The 20,000-nt window shown below is 35.4% G+C and overlaps 1 protein-coding gene across 1 annotated transcript in view; it reads right to left on the bottom strand.

Moving 5' to 3' along the window:
* Positions 1-20,000, bottom strand: part of LOC115228310 (trichohyalin-like) — a 40,792-nt gene that overhangs the window by 15,734 nt on the left and 5,058 nt on the right. The window contains exons 3-9 of the mRNA XM_029798918.2: positions 19,199-19,296; positions 18,300-18,392; positions 16,966-17,074; positions 16,343-16,465; positions 14,608-14,709; positions 13,255-13,371; positions 4,774-4,827 (exon numbers count right to left, since the gene is read on the bottom strand). Coding sequence (XP_029654778.1) covers positions 4,774-4,827; positions 13,255-13,371; positions 14,608-14,709; positions 16,343-16,465; positions 16,966-17,074; positions 18,300-18,392; positions 19,199-19,296 — 696 coding nt within the window. The remainder of the gene's footprint in view (positions 1-4,773; positions 4,828-13,254; positions 13,372-14,607; positions 14,710-16,342; positions 16,466-16,965; positions 17,075-18,299; positions 18,393-19,198; positions 19,297-20,000) is intronic.

A 20,000-nucleotide genomic window follows, 5' to 3' on the forward strand; every position in this document is an offset into this window, starting at 1 on the left:
TGTGGTTACTTACCACACAGCCAACCTGCGCATATATATATATATATATATATATATATATATATATATATATATATATATACATATATATATATATATAATTTAGGGTATCTAAGAGATACCGACACGCTGGAAGTAGCAGCCAAAAATTAACTCTAAAACCACATTAAATGTTCTTACAGCACTGGGAGAGAAGACAAAAGGACAAGATGAACTAGCAAAAAATCCGGTATCTGGAATTATCGAGTAAATTTTTGCTAGTCCATCTTGTCCTTTTTTCTTCTCTCCTGGGGCTGTATGAACATCTAATATGGTTTTAGAGTCAAGTTTTGGCTGCTATTTCCAGCGGGGAGATATCTCTTAAATACCCTAAGTTATAATTTTAATAATAATTATTACCTTTGAATATTTTTATTCCTATTCTGGGCTCTTGATAAGGTCGATAATTAAATTAACGATCTTATCCTCATTTGTATAAATTTATATTTATTTCATTATATTTATTGCGGTTGATATTTTGACCATATCGCACGAGGAGTCATAGGCGCGAATTTAAACTCATGTGCATACGTGCATATATATGTATGTATACGTTCGTATATGTAAGTATTCGTATGTTATATGTATATATATATGTGTATATGTATCTCTCTCTCGCTCTCGCTCTCTCTCTATCTCTCTCTCTCTCTCTCTGTGTATGTGTATCTCTCTGTCTTTATGTTTGTGTTTGTCCCTGACCCAGTGTATCTCATGGCAACCGGTATCATTTTTGTTTAGGTCCCTGTAACAGCAGTTTGGAAAATGGGGCCGGTAGAACAGATAGCGGGCTTGAATTGGGAATGACGTACTGGTATCGATTTATTAGACTAAACCCCTTCAAGCCGGCGCTCCAAAACAGCCGCAGTCCATTGACTGAAACAAGTAAAAGACGCTAAACAAAAAGCAAGAACTAAGACATTATTTTCTTTACAAATTCACAAACATTTGTTTATTAATTCTTAGTTTAAAATGTCAACATTAATTGATCCTTAAAATATTTCTTAAATAATGAAATATGTCAGATGTTTCTCCTCATTCCTAGAGATATAGTAATCTCAAATATTTGTAATTGGTATCATGTTTAATATTTACGCTTGTATTACATACTTCTGGTTCTCCAAATTGGCAGAATTAGTGACGACATATCCAAGGAGATCGTCAGAAGATGAGCACATGACTCGAGCAGACACAAACGAATCTATCCTATCCTATCTATCTATCTATCTATCTATCTATCTATCTATCTATCTATCTATCTATCTATCTATCTATCTATCTATCTATCTATCTATCTATCTACCTATATATAATATATGTACATATATATATATATATATATATATAATATATATATATTATATATATCAATATACATACATATATATATGTATGTATATAGATATATCTATGTATATATATATATATATACGTATCTATCTATTTTCCATGTACCTTTATATATGTATATATATGTATGCATGTATGTATATGGCATGTATGCATATATGTGTGTATGTGTGTGTGTGTATATATATATATTATATATATATATATATATATATATATATGTATGTATATTTATATATATGTGTGTGTGCGTGTGTGTGTATGTATGAATATATGTATGTACTTATATGTGTGTATGTATGTATATATATGCATGTATGCATATATATGTGTGTTTGCGTATGTATATTTATATATATATATGTATATAGTTATATATATATGTGTGTGTATGTATATATGAATATATATATATATATATACATATACATATATATACTGGGTTGTCAAAGAAATTTGCTCTTACCATTTTGTTTCCATTTAATTTAATCCTTTCCAGTCTTTTGAATTAGCACAAAAAATATTTTTAATGTAGGTGGTTTTTTTTGTAGTTTTATATTTCCCCTACAGACTTTTGTTTATGCTTTTTTATGTATTTATTTTTCTTTGCTTGTATCTTTAGTAATTTGAATAACTTTTACCGCTTTTCAGATATATGACGACGAATTAGGAAAACAAATGTAACTGACAACCCAATATGTGAATAAGTGTGCGTGCGTGTGTGAGAATCAGTGTGAGTGTGTGTGTGTGTGTGTTGGGTGTTTCTCACTGTTTGTCTCTGTGTGTATTTTCAAGTATATCTTTCACTATGTCTTTATGTAATAAATAAAGTGTTTATTACTGTTAATTGCTCTGTGTTAAAATAATATAACATTGATATAGAAGGTGAACCGAATGTCTTGGACCAATAAGTTCAATATTCTCTGGAATTGTCAACCACATCGACATGATTCAATTTTACTAAAATTGGATAAAATAAATTCAATAATGACGAATGCTTATCTACTTGAATATACTCTTTTACTCTTTCACTTGTTTTAGTCATTTCACTGTGGCCATGCTGGAACAACACCTTTAGTCGAACAAATCGACCCCAGGACTTATTATTTGTAAGCCTAGTGCTTATTCTATCGGTCTCTTTTGCCGAATCGCTAAGTTACGGGGACGTAAACAGACCAACATCGGTTGTCAAGCAATGCTAGGGGGAAAAAACAGACACGCAAACATATACATATATATATATATATATATATGCATATACATATTCGACAGGCTTCTTCCAGTTTCCGTCCACCAAATCCACTCACAAGGCTTTGGTCAGCCGAGGCTATAATAGAAGACACTTTCCCAAGGTGCCACGCAGTGGGACTGAACCCGGGACCATGTGGTTGGTAAGTAAGCTACTTACCACACAGCCACAGGGTTTCAATTTTGACACCTGGTCAGCAAGTAAGTGAGACTGGATAAGTCGGTTAGATTGATCTTGATGTTCAATCGGCACTTATTTTATCGACCCCGAAAGGATGAAATGCAAAGACGACCTGCACGGAATTTGAACTCAGAAAGTAATGACAGACGAAATGCCGCAAAGCATTTTGCACGGCGTCGTAACGATTCTGCCAGCTCGCCACCTTAAAATGAATAATAAATTCAGACGAGAAGGTAAGCCGATTACAACAATCCCAGTGTTCAATTGGTGCATATTTCATCGGTGGAGTCGTAATGGCCCAGTGGTTAGGGCAGCGGACTCGCGGTCATAGGATCGCGGTTTCGATTCCCAGACCGGGCGTTGTGAGTATTTATTGAGCGAAAACACCTAAAAGCTCCACGAGGCTCCGGCAGGGGATGGTGGTGATCCCTGCTGTACTCTTTCACCACTCTTTCTCTCACTCTTACTTCCTGGTTCTGTTGTACCTGTATTTCAAAGGGCCGGCCTTATCACTCTCTGTGTCACGCTGAATATCCCCGAGAACTACGTTAAGGGTACATGTGTCTGTGGAGTGCTCAGCCACTTACACGTTAATTTCACGAGCAGGCTGTTCCGTTGATTCGGGTCAACCGGAACCCTCGTCGTCGTAACCGACGGAGTGCTTCCCCATTTCATCGATCCCGAAAGAATGAAAAGCAAAGCTGACCTTGGCGAATTTTGTACTCAGAATATAAAAACGGACGAAATGCTGTTAAGCATTTTACCCGGGTGCTAACGATTCTGTCAGCTCGCCGCCTTTAAAACTATTATATATCCTTTTCTACTCTAGGTAGAAGGTCCGAAATTTTGGAGGATGGGGCCAGTCGATTAGATGGACGCTAGTATGTATGAACAGCAAAGTCGACCTCGGCGGAATTTGAACTAAAATCATAAAAGACAAACGAAATACCACTAAGCCTTTTGCCCAGCGTGCTAACGATTTTGCTAGCTCCTCGCCCTAGTAGTAAGATTAATATTGAAACAGAAACATATTCTATGAGTCGAGTCTTATACCCACCTTGATTTTAATTTCTTTCTCTCTTTCCCTCTCTGGTTGTCTCCTTTCCTAGAAGAAATCTATATTTTTCTCGTTTCAGTCATTGGACTGCGTTCATACTGGGTCACTTCCTTGAAATGTTTTAGTCAAACAGCTCACCTGCCCACCCACTATTCATATGAAAATCTGATACGTATTCTGTCTGTCCCTTGGAGCTCCGCAGGGACTCATGTAATCTCCCTTAGCGTAATCCAACACGGAGAAGGATTACCAACGTGAAAATATTGCCGCATCCATACATATATACGTACATACACACACACATATATACATGTACATGTATACGCTAAGTTGCAGGGACGTAGTCAAACCAACACGGTTGCCAAACAGCGGAGAAACAAACATATACACACAGTCACAAACACAAAACACACACATAACCCGACGAGCATCCGCGGAGGCACAATGGCCCATTGGTTAGGGCAGCGGACTTTCGGTCGGAGGATTGCGGTTTCGATTCCCAGATCGGGCGTTGTGTGTGTTTATTGAGCGAAAACACCTAAAGCTCCACGATGCTCCGGCAGGGGGGGGGTGACCCCTCTTGTACACTTTCGCTCCAACTTTCTCTCACTCTTCCTTCCCGTTTCTTCCTACGCAACCATCCGTCCGTCGATGCTCTCGGTGTCGGGGGTTGACCTGCTTTCTCTTCTGCGGGTCTTACGAATATCAAAGGACCACGTTTCGGACTTCTCCCATCTTGTCAACTCTGAGACGAAGACCGTTCGTTCAACAGCAGCAGCAACAGTGAGCATTCGCAAAGGTTATACCAACCAAGTTCATCCACAATTCATTTGTCGACCAGGAGTCAATATTAAACGACAGGTGTTCACACGCTTTAAATTTTATATAAAATACAAAATACCTCGTCAAATTTCTTTTTCTTTTCTTCAGATTGTTGTTGCAGTATTTGCTGTTTCTGAAATAAATATGAATTAATTAAAAAAACACATTAGCAGATGAAACTAATTATCATTTACAAATTCATAGATTGGAAATCACTCGTCCAAACTGTTACGTAAAGATTCTCTAGTTTTGTCTCGGAGTTTCACAGAGCTGAATGCTGGAATTGGAATATCAAAATGTAAGTTATCTGAATCGGCTTGTGAATTTTATTCGTAGTTAAAATCTGAAACATAAACTACCATAAGAACTCCTTCATAAGGTAGAAATCTCTGGAAACAGTTAATCTGTACGCGGGAATTTTCCTCTTCCTCTTCTCTAATATTTTATGGCAAAAAGGAAAAAAGCAACAAAAGAAAATAATACATTCTATGCATGTCGTCTAAACTGTGAATATTTTCCATCTATAAGAAACGTTTGGTCTCGTTAAATGTTTAATTTATTTTGATTCATTTGGCTCGGGTTCTGTCATGCTGATGATTTCAAATAAGGATGAAATAGCGATATATATATATATATATATATAATTTTATAAACACCTAGTGTTTTCCATGCTTAACAATAACATTTTCTATGAGGTTATTAACAACTACAACAGCAAAAAACAATCAGAAACCTCACCACACTCATACGCCAACACGGTCAGGGACTCACAGAAAAAGAAAGGGATATATCACATTTTCAAATGCAAGCCCAGCCTTTTTTATGGCCTTCCTAAAATCCATAAAAACAAATACATCACCGAAGCCTGCAAACTCTCCACTGACATCCACATCAACATCAAAGCACCGGAGGACCTAAAACTAAGGCCCTCGTGGCTGGCAACCTCCTGTGAAACACACCGCCTGAGTAATTTCCTAGACATCCTTTTGAAACCTTTCCTTACCCACATCAAAAGTTTCATTAGGGATGATCTGGACATGCTCAAACACCTCCCGAAAACAGTTAACGAGGAGGCACTCCTGGTATCCTTTGATGTCATCAACCTCTACACCAACATTCCACATGAGTATGGTATAGAGGCAATTGACTTCTGGCTAGAAAAAACACCCAGAGACATTCCCTGACCGCATATTAACAAGTCTTTTATTACGAATCTCTCAAGTTCATTCTGACAAACAATTTTTTTCTCTTCGACGACACACACTACCGTCAAAAATGTGGCATTGCGATGGGTACCAAGGCTGCACCAGTCCTTGCGAACCTCATAATGGGTTACTTCGAACTGTCACTCTATGAAATATCAAGCCAGAAATTTGGACATGTTTTCCACACCTACCTAATGGAAAATGGAAAGGTATTTAGATGATTGTTTCATCATATGGAAAGAACCTTATGAAAAACTCCTGGAATTCAAAACCATACTAAACAACATACATCCCAACATCCAATTCACTATGGAATTAAGCAAACATCATCTCCCATTCCTTGATCTCCTAATTATAAAAACACCTAAGAACCAAATCATAACAGACATCTACCACAAACTACAGACTCACAACAATACCTCCTCTTTAGTTCATGCCACCCAAACACACCAAGACAAATATCCTTTCAATTTAGCTAAAAGGGTATGCACCATTGTCTCGGATCCAAAAACACGAGAAATACGCCTTCAAGACCTCAAAAAAACACTATTACAACGTCAATATCCCTCCACCCTTATAGAGTATGGAAATAAAACGCGCCAAAGAACTAGACAACACTACACTGAAAACCACCCACCTAACACCACACACAACCTCAAAATACTTCCATACATTTCCACCCACAACCCAAAAAATATCGAAGCATACACCAAATCATACAAAACCTCAGTCTACTGTCAACAGACCCAAAAAAATGAAAAACATTATAAATACACACAAAATCCTCAAATGCAAAAGGCAACACAAATCTTTAAAAAAACTCTTGACAAATGCAAAACTTCACACACCACATCCACCCCCAACAGTAAAAAAATGTGCACGCTCAAACTGTGGTACCTGCCCCTTTCTACTTGAAGGCTCTGAATTTACCTTCAAACAAGGTACGAAGTTTTAAAATCAAGACTAACTTCTCCTGTTCCTCCGAGAACCTTATCTACGTTCTCACATGCGCTGGTTGCCAACATAATTATGTTGGACAAACGAGTCTCCCGTTACGTAAACGAGTAACGGTGCATAAAGAACAAATAAATCTCCCGGAATACCGACACAAATTCCACTGAGTGACCACTTAGACTCATGTGCTAAAGACTTAAACCCCAAATTCTATATATTCCCCTTCTACCAATGTAAAGACGGGATCACCACACAGGAGAGAATTAACAAGGAGAATCTCTTTATTGAAAAATTCCAAACACAACTTAATATGCAAACTCCTCGTTGATCAAACTTCCTTTCTCTACCTCACTCTTCATGGATGGACTAACACAAATATATAAAGATACCATGCATTCATCACTTCAAGCTAAAACTTATATTCTTTAAATATCATTTTTACTATTGTTGTTATTACTATCATTTTATTATAAATGATATGACAATTTGAAATGCAATTGTCTATGCAGATTTATATTATTAGAAAATAATATAAATAAAGTGTTAAAATCTGAAAGTTAAGTTAACAAGCAATTATATAAAAAAGATAACGCAAATGAAGCTAAAATGATAGTTTATAATTTGGGTTTTATTGAAGAACTCAAAAGAGTTGTCTCCCCTTACTCACAACACAGGAACTGAAGAACCAGGACCACAATTACTACTACTTCTGTCCTGCAAACATGCTGAATTTAACAACACAAACCACATGCTCTTAATCCCTTTGGATCTTAACACCTCAAGGTAATTTTTCGTAAAAACCATAAAAACTCAAGATACACAACGAACTCACAATGTATCGGAGAACTTATTTTTTAATTTTTGTACATTTTTATCATTATTCTTTTACAAAAAACAATGCAAATTTCTTTTTTTCCCCTTTCTAATTTAAAAAAAACTTTTAAACATAAATATTCTTGACAAGTCATACAATGACGAAAACCGGTTGAATAAATATATATTTATATATTTTATCAATTTCTCATTTTATTTAAATTTCTTTCATTTGAGCATTCTGCATTTTAAAAAAAAATTTTTCCTTACTTATATATATATTATATGATATTTATATTGCTTGTTTACACTTTTTAATATCAGTGGACTTTCGTCACTGAAAAAGATATAAATTGCAAAGGGAGGCCTACTTTTCATTGATAATCGATGATTGTCACACGTTGATGACGGGTCAATACTCAGAAACTCGAGTCCGTGTGTATCATACAGGTTGAAGATGGGAAGGATGGCTTCCCTTTGCAAATAATGATAAGGCACAGTGTGTCAATAGCCAGCTGGAGGAGGTGTCCTCCTGGGGCTACAAGCTACAGTAACATCCACCCTTAGGGTTAGCCACATTTAAGTAGCAAATATACTTCACGATATATATATATATGTTTATCTGAGAATAAAAATTTGAAAAATTTTGTAGTGAGTAAGAAAGAAATATATATTTTATACATTTTATTCTTTATTTCTCGATTTCAAATTTAAACTTCTTATCGTGCCAAATATTGACTGGAAACGATTATCTCCCTTACATTCACTGACCGTCAGGCACAACACTTGTATAAATAATAAAATTAATAGCATCTTAATGTCCTTCGATACAGTTTCAATTACCGATTGGCTCATCTTTCGCTATACTTATGTTGATGCAGGGAAACAGTTTGGGAAAGCATGAATGGAAAGAGCGTAATTATTTCCATCTTTCAGTCAGGTGAGGTAAGTCAGTACTCAAGAAATGAAACCAATGGGCGCAGCTCATTGGATGCTAACAATTGGGCACGAGAGACGGGACATTCCTCTTGTTTTGGAAACACTACATTCTAGCACTTGAGGCAAACACATACACACACACAAAATAAAATCACGCACACACAGACACACCTGGCATGCAATCTTCACACTTCCTAAGAGCAGAACGATCGTCTCTGATGTAGGAGAAGGTGCTAAAAAGTTCTTGGCTTTGGATAAAAGAAAATACAGGAGTATCAGTAAATTAGGATTTTCTTCAACAAAACCCCCTCTCGTGGAGGTGAGTGGCTTAGTGTTTAGGAGTGTTGGACTCATGATCGCAAGATTGTGGTTTGGATACCGGGCGACACAGGTTCTTCAACAAAACGCTTCATTTCACGTTGCTCCACCCAGCCGTCAGAAATGAGTAATCCTGCGACGGACCGGTATTCCTTCCAGATAGGAGAATATAATCGCCATGGAACCCGGAAAACCGGTCCTATAGATCTATATAACTTGGAGAGGAACTTTACTTAACTCTATTCAACTCTCATATTCACACACTTATTGTAGCGGTCCTTCACTTTTTCTAAGCCCTGGAAAAGAACTCGGAAGGTTATGCCTCCAGCCAGGTCTTTCACGACACTCTTAAAGCCAGAAACTTTTCAGTAACCCATGGTAATAAATATTTCAAAGGAAATATTCCAAGGAGGTAATGTTATATTTTTATTTTTAAATCCGTTATAATTTCTGTTACAAAAGTCCAATAGCTACACGTTAGGGCTTGCTACAGCTTGACATACGAACGTAAACTCGAATTTCTTTGCGAACAACATAAAAATCTATGCTAACAATGTGGCCCGACTCAGGTGTTGATCCAGTCAAGATGACGCTTATCCTGATACCAGCCAGATACGAAGAAATTTGTAAATGGGAAGCGACTGTTTAACTCTGAATGGAAAGTGCCAAAATAGCGCAAGGTGTTTTGACCAAAGCCCAAGCGAATTGGCCAAGTTGTTGCTTATAGAAACTGACAGAAAGTAAGTAGATTTTTATCATAATTCATCAGAACTCATTAACGTATCTCATCTGTGTATGATTTTCAAGATGAACAAGCGTTTTCCAGTTATTTTATAAAATTGTTGTAGCGTGTAAGGTGTTTATAAGCCATTTAAGAAACACACAAAACCGTTAGATTCACTTCAACATTTAAATTTAATTTGTCAAAAGATATATTCGAGAAAGTTTCAGATGCAGCACGAAGCTTTGTCAGTGAACAGGTTGCGGTCTCAAAGCGACGAAAATATTTTGACAAATTAAATTTAAATGTTGGAGTGAATCTAACGGTTTTGAGGGTTTCTTAAAGGGCTTATAAACAGCTTCCACGCTGCAATTGTTTTCGCTCCAGCACACGATCTCAGATCAAGTCACTCGCTATGCAAGGACATCGTAATTTATAAAATTGTGTATATCAAAATACTTTAATGACACACCAGTCAGAGAGGAAACCACACACATACACCCATACGCAAACAAACACACACACACACACGCCTACACATACACAAATATATATATACACGTGCATACATTCTTAGATATATAGATACATATTCATCTACATGCATATATATATGATACACACACATACATATATGTATATATACATGCACATAAATATATTAAATACACACACACACTCACATATATACTTAAATGTATGTATATGCCTATATATGTATATACATGTAAGTCTATATACATGTATTTATGTATATATATATACACATATATACATATATATATATATGTGTGTGTGTGTGAGTGTATTTATGCATATATGTATACACACAGACATATACACTAAAAAGACATACACACACACTTACACTCACACAAACACGCGCACATGGACTCACACACACACACACATTGACTAGTAAAGTTTTTTTTTCCGTGATAATCATAATCTTCACAATATTTAGACGTCTCTCTTTCTACCATGTTATTACCATCAACAAATTTACATCGAAAACAGCTTTAATAATTGTTATCATTATCAGTCATGAATATTTGATAAATATATATATATATATATATATATATATATATATATATATATATATATATATATATAATATATCGATGGGTATTTAATTGAACTCAAACGGATCAAGTTTACATCATTTGGATGGATCTCTGCTATGAGGCTCTTGTTCAAGTTTCTACCGTATTGGCTTTGTTTTCGACTGTCTGTGGTCAAGAATTTACATCATGATCATGAGCATTATCGTCGTCATCATCATCATCATCATCACCATCATCAACATAATCCTCCTCCTCCTCCTCCTCCTCATCATCATCATCATCATTATCAGCATCATCATTATCATCATCAACATCATTATCATCATCATCAGCAGCAGCAGCACCATCATCACCATCATCCTCTTTGTCGTCGTCTATGTCGTTGTCATCCTCATCATCAGCATCATCATCTTCATCATCATCCTCATCATCATCATCGTCATCGTGATCGTCATCGTCGTCATCATCGTCCTCACCATCATCATCATCCTCTTCATCGTCGTCGTCTATGTCGTTGTCATAGTCCTTCTCTTCCTCCTCATCATCATCATCGTCATCGGGATCGTCGTCGTCATCATCATCTTCATCCTCCTCACCATCATCACCATCATCCCCTTCGTCGTCGTCTAAGTCGTTGCCATCGTCATCATCAGCACCATCATTATCGATTTTGACTTGTATGGGTAGGACGGAATTTGGTGACGCGGATTTTCTACAGCGAGATAGCGAGATACCGTACCTGTCGCCAACCTTCCACTGTTTCGTGGGAAGATAATATTTCCCTGTGATATCATGCCTTGGAAGATTTCATGACATTGTCACTCGATTACATCCAACAAACAATGCCAAAGAAAGAACAGTGAAACACACACACACACACACACACGATACACGAGTTGACATGCAGAGGGACTGAACCGTAAACCACATAGCTGCAGAGCACTTATTCTTTAATTCTTTTATTCCTTTATTCTTTTATTCTTTCATTCCTTTATTATTTTGTTCTTTTATTCTTTTAATTGTTTCAGTCATTTGACTGCGACCATGCTAGAGCACCGCCTTAAAGGAATTTTAGTCGAAGAAATCGACCCCAGAACTTATTCTTCGTAAGCCTATTACTTATTCTATCGGTCTTTTTTGTCAATGTGCTAAGTTATTGGGACGTAAACACATAACCATTGGTTGTAGAGTGATAGTGGTGGAGCGAGTGAGACACAAACACACGAATATATCCGTATATGTATATATGCCATGATAAATCGTTAGCTCCTACACGCATTTTTTGCTCTCCTTGTTTTTTTTTCTCTCTGTATCTTTCTGTCGAAGAGCGTAGGCTCGAAACGTAAAAGACTTGTTCTATTTCTATTCCTGAGCGCCATACTAATACATTTGTTTGTTTGTACTCCACCTGCCTTCGTCTTTTGTTTATTTTCGTAAACCTTCCCGTTTATATATATATATATATATATATATATATATATATATAGGTAAAATTAATATGGCAGTAAATATGAAAGTAAATTTTAATACAAATGGGTGTATGAAAACTTAAAAAAAGAAATCAAACCAGCTTTCATTGCAAGGCAAATTTTCAAGAGTTGGAAGGGAAAAAATATCATTTTAAATTGAGGAAGAGGAAAAAAGAAATTTACAATTTTTTTCCAAAAGAGTAATAAATATATACAAAAATTAATAAATAAGTATACCAATCAATTGTAATGTCTTTACGCTTTTAGAGTTCAATATTAGTCCCTGGAAAAAATTCTTTGGAGGATTAAGATGCATCTGTTTTAGTGTAGTGCTTTGTTTATAAAGTTTGGATGTTTATGTGTCAAAACATATTTATTACTTTTTTGGAAAAAAATTGTAACTTACTTTTTTCCCCTTCCTAAATTAAAAAACATTTCCCTTCGAAGTCTTGAAAATTTGCCTTGCAATAAAAGCTGGTTTGATTTCTTTTTTTTATATTTTTCATAATACCATTTAAAAAAAATTTACTTTCGGTTTAGCATTCTGCCATATTATTTTTTCCTCTCCTATCATTTCTCCACGTACGGTTAACACAACCCCACCATTTACTGACCTATATCCATATATATATATGTATATATATGTAAATATATATATATATTTAATATAATATATATACATATATATATAGATATATGTATATGCTACATGTATATATGTATATATATATATATATATATATATATATATATATATATATATAATATCTATTATATATATACATATATATACGACAGGTTTCTGTCTACCAAATCCACTCAAAAGGTTTTGGTCGGCCGGAGGCTGTAGTAGAAGTCACTTGCCCAAAGTGCTAGGCAGTGGGTCTGAACTTGGAACCATGTTGCTGGGAAGCAAGCTCTTTATCACACAACCACGCCTGTGCCTTATATAGAAAATTCTCCTAATGTCTACATTTCATTGCAAATTTTCCCCAACACTCTGCATGAATAAACTCCAGAAACTGAAATATGGTGAAGAGAAAATAAAAATGTCATTTTCAGAATAAGACTTACCTTGGTATGTTCCTCGATGATCTTTTGAGATTCTGCATCACCGTTGACCCGCATGTCTTCCATCAACATAGTTTTCATACTATCAATCGCTCGGGCCTTTTCCTCAAGCAAGCACATCTAACAAAGACGATATTCACGCATATTAACCTATATCTTATCGTTTATCTATTACATGTTTCATTAAATAGACTGCGGCTATGCTGAAGCACCACCTCGAAGAGGTTTTACTCAAATGTATCGACCCCAATATTTACTTAGTATAAGCCTGGTAATTGTTCCATCAATCTTTTCTGCCGAACCGCTAATTTACGGGGAAGTAAACACAGTTACACCGGTTGTCAAGCGATAGTTGGGGACAAACATAGACACAAAGACACGTAAATGAGGCCACTCAAGAGTAACGTCCCTTGATTCATTGATTCATTGTTTTATTTATGTGAATTTACGAGAAATCCTGTGAACGAAGCGAGACAGTTTTCAAAAATGCCTCAATATGATCGGCTTCAAAATTGCCTTAGACGCTAGGATATTTTTCTACATTTCTTATCATGAAACCAATAGTAACTTTAGTTTACAAATATAGAAATTATATCTACCAATGCGGTGTTGAGCACTCATTTCATCGTTTGATATTTACGTATCTATATATATATATATATATATATATATACATATATTATATATATATATATATTATTATAATATATATATATATATATATATATATGTATAAATATACGTGTATATATATATATATGTATATATATTATCTATATATATATATATTATATATAATATATATATATATATATATATATATATACTATATACATGTGTGGTGTGTATGTTTGCATATGGTAATCTTCTTTCGGTTTCCGTATACCAAATTCGTCACAAGGTGCTGGTCGGCCCGAGGCTACAGTAGAAGGACTTGCCCAAGGTGCTACACGGCTTGACAACCGGTGTTAGTTTCTCTACGTTCCTGTAACTTAGACATTCGGCAAAAGAGACCGACGGAATACGTATCAGGCTTTAAAAAATGTGTACTAGTGTCTACTCGTTCGGCTAGGCGGAACACCAGCATGGCCGCAGTCAAGAAGCTGAACGAAATGTATATATTATATATATATATATATATAATATATATATATATAGTATATACATACATACATATATTATAGTATGTATGTATTGTATGTATGTATGTATGTATGTATGTATCTGTCGCGTGTGTATGTATGTACATATGTACGCATGTGTGTATGTATGTATGTATGTGTGTATGTATGTATGTGCATGTATGTACGTTATGTGTGCATATGTGTGTATGTATGTATGTATATGTATACTAACCTGTTTCGCCTTCTCCAAATTTAGCCTCGCAATAGTTTCTCCAAGTTTCTCCTCTTGTTCTTGTTTCGCTTTTTCTCTCTGCTTGAGGAGACTTCTGTTGATCTAAAGTGCAATTATATTCATAATCAAGGTATATTCTAATTATTATGTCAATATTAATAATATTACTATCATAATAAAATGCATACATATACATATTTGCAGAAATATAATACAACACACACAAACCACACACACACACAACCACACATACACACACACACACACACCACACCCACACACCACACACACACATAATATATATATTATATATGTGTGTGTGTGTGTGGTGTGTGTTATGTATGTATTGTATGTATAATGATTGAAAAGGGACACACGAGTTGATATATATGAAAAAACAAGTCAAGATAGAAAATTCTAAAATAATTTAAGACATTTCAGTACCGGTTTCGGTCGGGCATTTGATACCTTTTCAACTGCAACTATTAAAGAATTAAATTAGAAAAATTAAAGAAAGGTTATTTTAAAAGAATTTTTCTATAGTGTTCAAATATAAGTGCCATTTCTGTGTTTCTGCTTTCTCTGTCTCTTTGGGTTCAAGTTCATGATATATATATATTATATAAAACATTATTGGTGATTGAAGAAATGGAGCTGAACGCAGATTTAACAGAAATCGTTTTATTTCTTCTACACGTGTTTCGAAAAGCACAATGACCAAAATCCGATTGAATAATGGGACTATTGTGTCTTCTCTTCAGGAGAAAAAATCACTGCTGTGATTTTTGTACTAAGGTAATCGGTTAAACGTTTTGATTATCCACTACAAGATTATTCATCTTTCTATTTCACATAATATATATATATATATAATATATATATATATATATATATATACAATGTTTGCCGATAGGTGAGAATGACTCACCAAACGCTGGATATTATAACACTTGAAAGTCATAGGCAGGAGAGACAACTCGTCCCAATCTTCAGGAGTGGTGGACATTGATGTTTCGTCATTTTTCCGGCTTATCAACATCAATTACCTATACTTTCGGCTTTGGCGTTCAAGAGGCTAGCAAGCAAAATTATATCAGCTAGACGTCCTACGAATATGATTTGGTGTCCTGGGTGAAGGTTTTTGTGGGACAAACCACAACTTTTGAGAATATAGATAACAGATGGGTCGTGCAAATATTTGCCGCAAATACAATGGGTAAATTACCTCAGGGACTTCTATTGTAGTTCTTCATCTTTTGGCTTTGTTGCTTTCACTGAGGCTTAGAATCTCCAGCCCACCCTAATCGGCTAAATGCGTACTTGATCACCCCACACCCCAAATTTCTAAGTCCTCGTGCATATAATATATATATATATATATATATATATCAGCCGAAACTGCAAAGATAATCTTGAACTCGACTGACGAAAGAAAACACCGAATGACCTGCCCTCATTTTTTCTTGTCTCTTCGTATCATCTGTCTTGTTGTCACCTGTTTGTATTTTTGTATATATATATGTATATATAATATATATATATATATATATATATATATATGTATATATATATATATATATATATATATATATATATATATATATATATATATATATATATATATTATATATAATATATATATATATAAATGTATATATATATATATATTGTATTCTTGTATGTATATATATATATATATATATATATATGGTGCCCCAAAATTTACAAACTATACCTCTTCAATTTCGGAAGATAAGTTGATCTCATCGATCTCAGGTGTGTAAAAGTCTGCATCCGTGGTTGCTGAGTTTTCATTCACGCCATTTGCGTCGCCACTCTCAGTATTCGTGTCACCTGACTGTTGTTCGACAGTTTGAAAAAGAAAAATCATTAAATTAGCTACATATTTACATAGCTTAATTAGTGTGTGTATAACATTTGTTTTAATGTATCTTTTGGTTTAAGACAACATCCATGAAAATTTTTCATGGCCCGTGTGATCGTGGGGAAAATGGAGGAAGTTAACCACAGAATGGAATCCTAGCCTAAATACTTGCAACAAAGCGGATTCTGTTGAAGTGAATGCACTTATTTCTTATTTTTATTTTCCTAAATTTTTTTCGTTGCGTCTTGCAACCTTTTCAATTGTCTTGAAAGACTATTGAAAAGGTTGCAAGACAACGAAAACTTAAAGAAAAAAGAAAATAAGAAATAAGTAGAAATTTTACCGGTGAGCGTGTTTCATTATAAGGCCCAAAAAGAAAATGACTCTCCCCAGACACAACAAAATGCATTGTTAACGATCTCTTTTGAATTAAAGTAGTAAAGCAAAGCTTAAGATAAAAACATAAAAGTTACTTTTGCTGCCAATGCTTGCTGTTTCTCTTGGTTATCTAATTTCTGTTTCCTTTTCATTGCGAGTTTCTCCTCTAGAAGACTTTGTTGGCGCAGTTTATTCAGAGTTAAGCTGATGGATAAAAGTTTAAAAATTCAATTAGTTCGTTAAAACTGGTTTCAAATGGATAAACAGAAGTAAGGTTTACACAGTGGCTTAGCTTGAGTGTGTGCTAAGCTGAGGTTAAACAAGTAATAATCCGAGGGAGATAACTTTTTGCAATCCTAAGCGTGCATAAGCCGTGGTTAAGAAGGGGCCAGCATTTGGAACTTGTCACCAACCATGTGCGTTTCAAACGCAAGATGATGTTCTGAATCTGGTGGGACTATGAGGGGATAATTCCCTGTGAGTTCGTTCAGGACGATTGAACCGTCGATGCCAACGTGTGCTCCGAGCAGCTGGAACGGATGTATCCCATTGCGCAGCAAAGATGCACGTCGTTCGTTAAAATAAAAGCGAGCTCTTCGGCAAGAAGACAAGACAATATCTCTGCCGCTCGAACGACCTGGGGTAAACTCCAGGGCTGAAGGAAATCGAATTGACTCTACACCCAGCATATAGCCCAGAGTTATTATTTGTACCGATTTATGGCTCACTTCCTGCACTACTCGCAACGCTTCATCGACCAAGAGAAAGCGGAAATTTTAATGGAGTTTTTTTTTTTCGTTGTTACCTCGAATGACAAGAACTGCTAACTCGAGGGATCAAAGAACTTGTAGAAGTGTGCAATCGATGGCTTCTACATCGAATGCTAGACTGGTTTTGTTGTAAATTGACGAATAAAACAAATAATTTACCAAAATATTGCAAAAACTTTTGATAGATACATAGATAGATAGATAGATAGATAGATAGATAGATAGATAGATAGATAGATAGATAGATAGATAGATAGATAGATAGATGGATGAGGCTGGATGGCTGGATGGATGGATGGATGAATGGATGGATCGATGGATAGATAGATAGATAGATAGATAGATAGATAGATAGATAGATAGATAGATAGATAGATGAATAGATAGATAGATAGATAGATAGATAGATAGATAAATGGATGGATGGAAGGATGGATGGATGGATGGATGGATGGATGGATGGATAGATAGATAGATAGATAGATAGATAGATAGATAGATAGATAGATAGATAGATAGATAGATAGATAGATAGATAGATAGATCGCAGAGAATATCTAGAAGAAGAATTTACAAGATGATCATGGAAGGAACATCTTTGGCAGCAGGTCCGCTAGAACCTGACTAAGATGAGACAAAACAAAACCAACATGCAATACCTTTTCTCGAATCGCATCTTCTGCATTTCGTGTTCCTCCAGAATCTTTTTGCGATTTTCGTCTGACATACTGTCTTGGATTTTTAACAACTCTCTACGAAAAACCAACAAAATAAAAGCAGAAATCTAATTAAGATAATTGCAAAATTAGTACAAATTTCCGTTCAGACATAAAAACAAAGTATGTAACTTTGTAATGTTAGAGTTGCTCATAAGACATGTTATAATGAAGGGAATATATGATGATGCTTATACCTATTTTTTTTATTACCCACAAGGGGCTAGACAGAGAGAGGACAACCAAAGACAGACAAACAGACTAAGTCGATTATATCGACCTCAGTGCGTAACTGGTGCTTATTTAATCGACCCCGAAAGGATGAAAGGCAAAGTCGACCTCGGCGGAATTTGAACTCAAAACGTAGTGGCAGGCAAAATACCTATTCCTTTACTACCCACAAGGGGCTAAACATAGAAGGGACAAACAAAGATAGACATAGGTATTAAGTCGATTAGATCGACCTCAGTGCGTAACTGGTACTTATTTAATCGATCCCGGAAGGATGAAAGGCAAATTCGACCTCGGCGGAATTTGAACCCGGAACGTGGTGGCTGGCGAAATACCTATTTCTTTACTACCCACAAGGGGCTAAACACAGAGGGGACAAACAAAGACAGACAAACGGATTAAGTCGATTATATCGAACCCAGTGCATAACTGGTACTTATTTAATCGACCCCGAAAGGATGAAAGGCAAAGTCGACCTCGGCGGAATTTGAAGTCAGAACGTAGTGGCAAGCGAAATACCGCTAAGCATTTCGCCCGGCGTGCTAACGTCTCTGCCAGCTCGACGCCTTATTGCAACGAAATATATATAGCAAGGCAATGTATATACGTACTCAATGACTTCTATTCTGTTTTCATTCATCTTCTCTAGGCTTTCTTTCTCTTCTTCATTCTGTTCTAAAGATTCTTTTTGTTTCTGAGACAGTTTTTCCTGCGATGAAAGAAATGCAAACAGAAAAATTGTGGAAATTTCACTTTAGATCCTATAAAGATCATTTGATTAACAAGGTCTGGCATCAATGTATGAAACTCCAGGTCAAGTGTGGTTCACTCTGAACCCATATAGTTCCGAGGTCGACCCTAGTGCTAATCATTGGGCAGTTAAGGAGCAATCACTTGTAAGGAAATTTTGGTTGACGGAAATGCATTGAAGCTGTTAAGCATTATACATACATATATAAATATACACATATATACATACACACACAGATATACATATATTATATTATATTATATATTTTATATATATATATATATATATCTATATATATATATATACATATATATATGTGTGTGTGTGTGTATTCTTTTACTTGTTCTAGTCATTTGACTGTGGTCATGCTGGAGCCTTTAGTCAATCAAATCGACTCCAGGACTTATTCGTTGTGAACCTAGTACTTATTCTATCGATTTCCTTTTGCCGAACCACTAAGTTCTAATTCTCCATGAATTTTATATTTTTAAAATTTCTGGATGCTGCTGTCTTATGAAGTTCCCTATATTGTTAAACGCATGAAACAGGAGTAATAAACACTCCGACAACTGATGAGGAATTATCTTCTTTTAGTATTTGGTCTTCACTTTTCTCTCGTGCTTACGTATTTTTCACTCGTTGGTGATGTCCTGTATACAATG

Source organism: Octopus sinensis, unplaced genomic scaffold (assembly GCF_006345805.1).
Source record: "Octopus sinensis unplaced genomic scaffold, ASM634580v1 Contig10298, whole genome shotgun sequence".
Classification (NCBI taxonomy): Eukaryota; Metazoa; Mollusca; class Cephalopoda; order Octopoda; family Octopodidae; genus Octopus; species Octopus sinensis.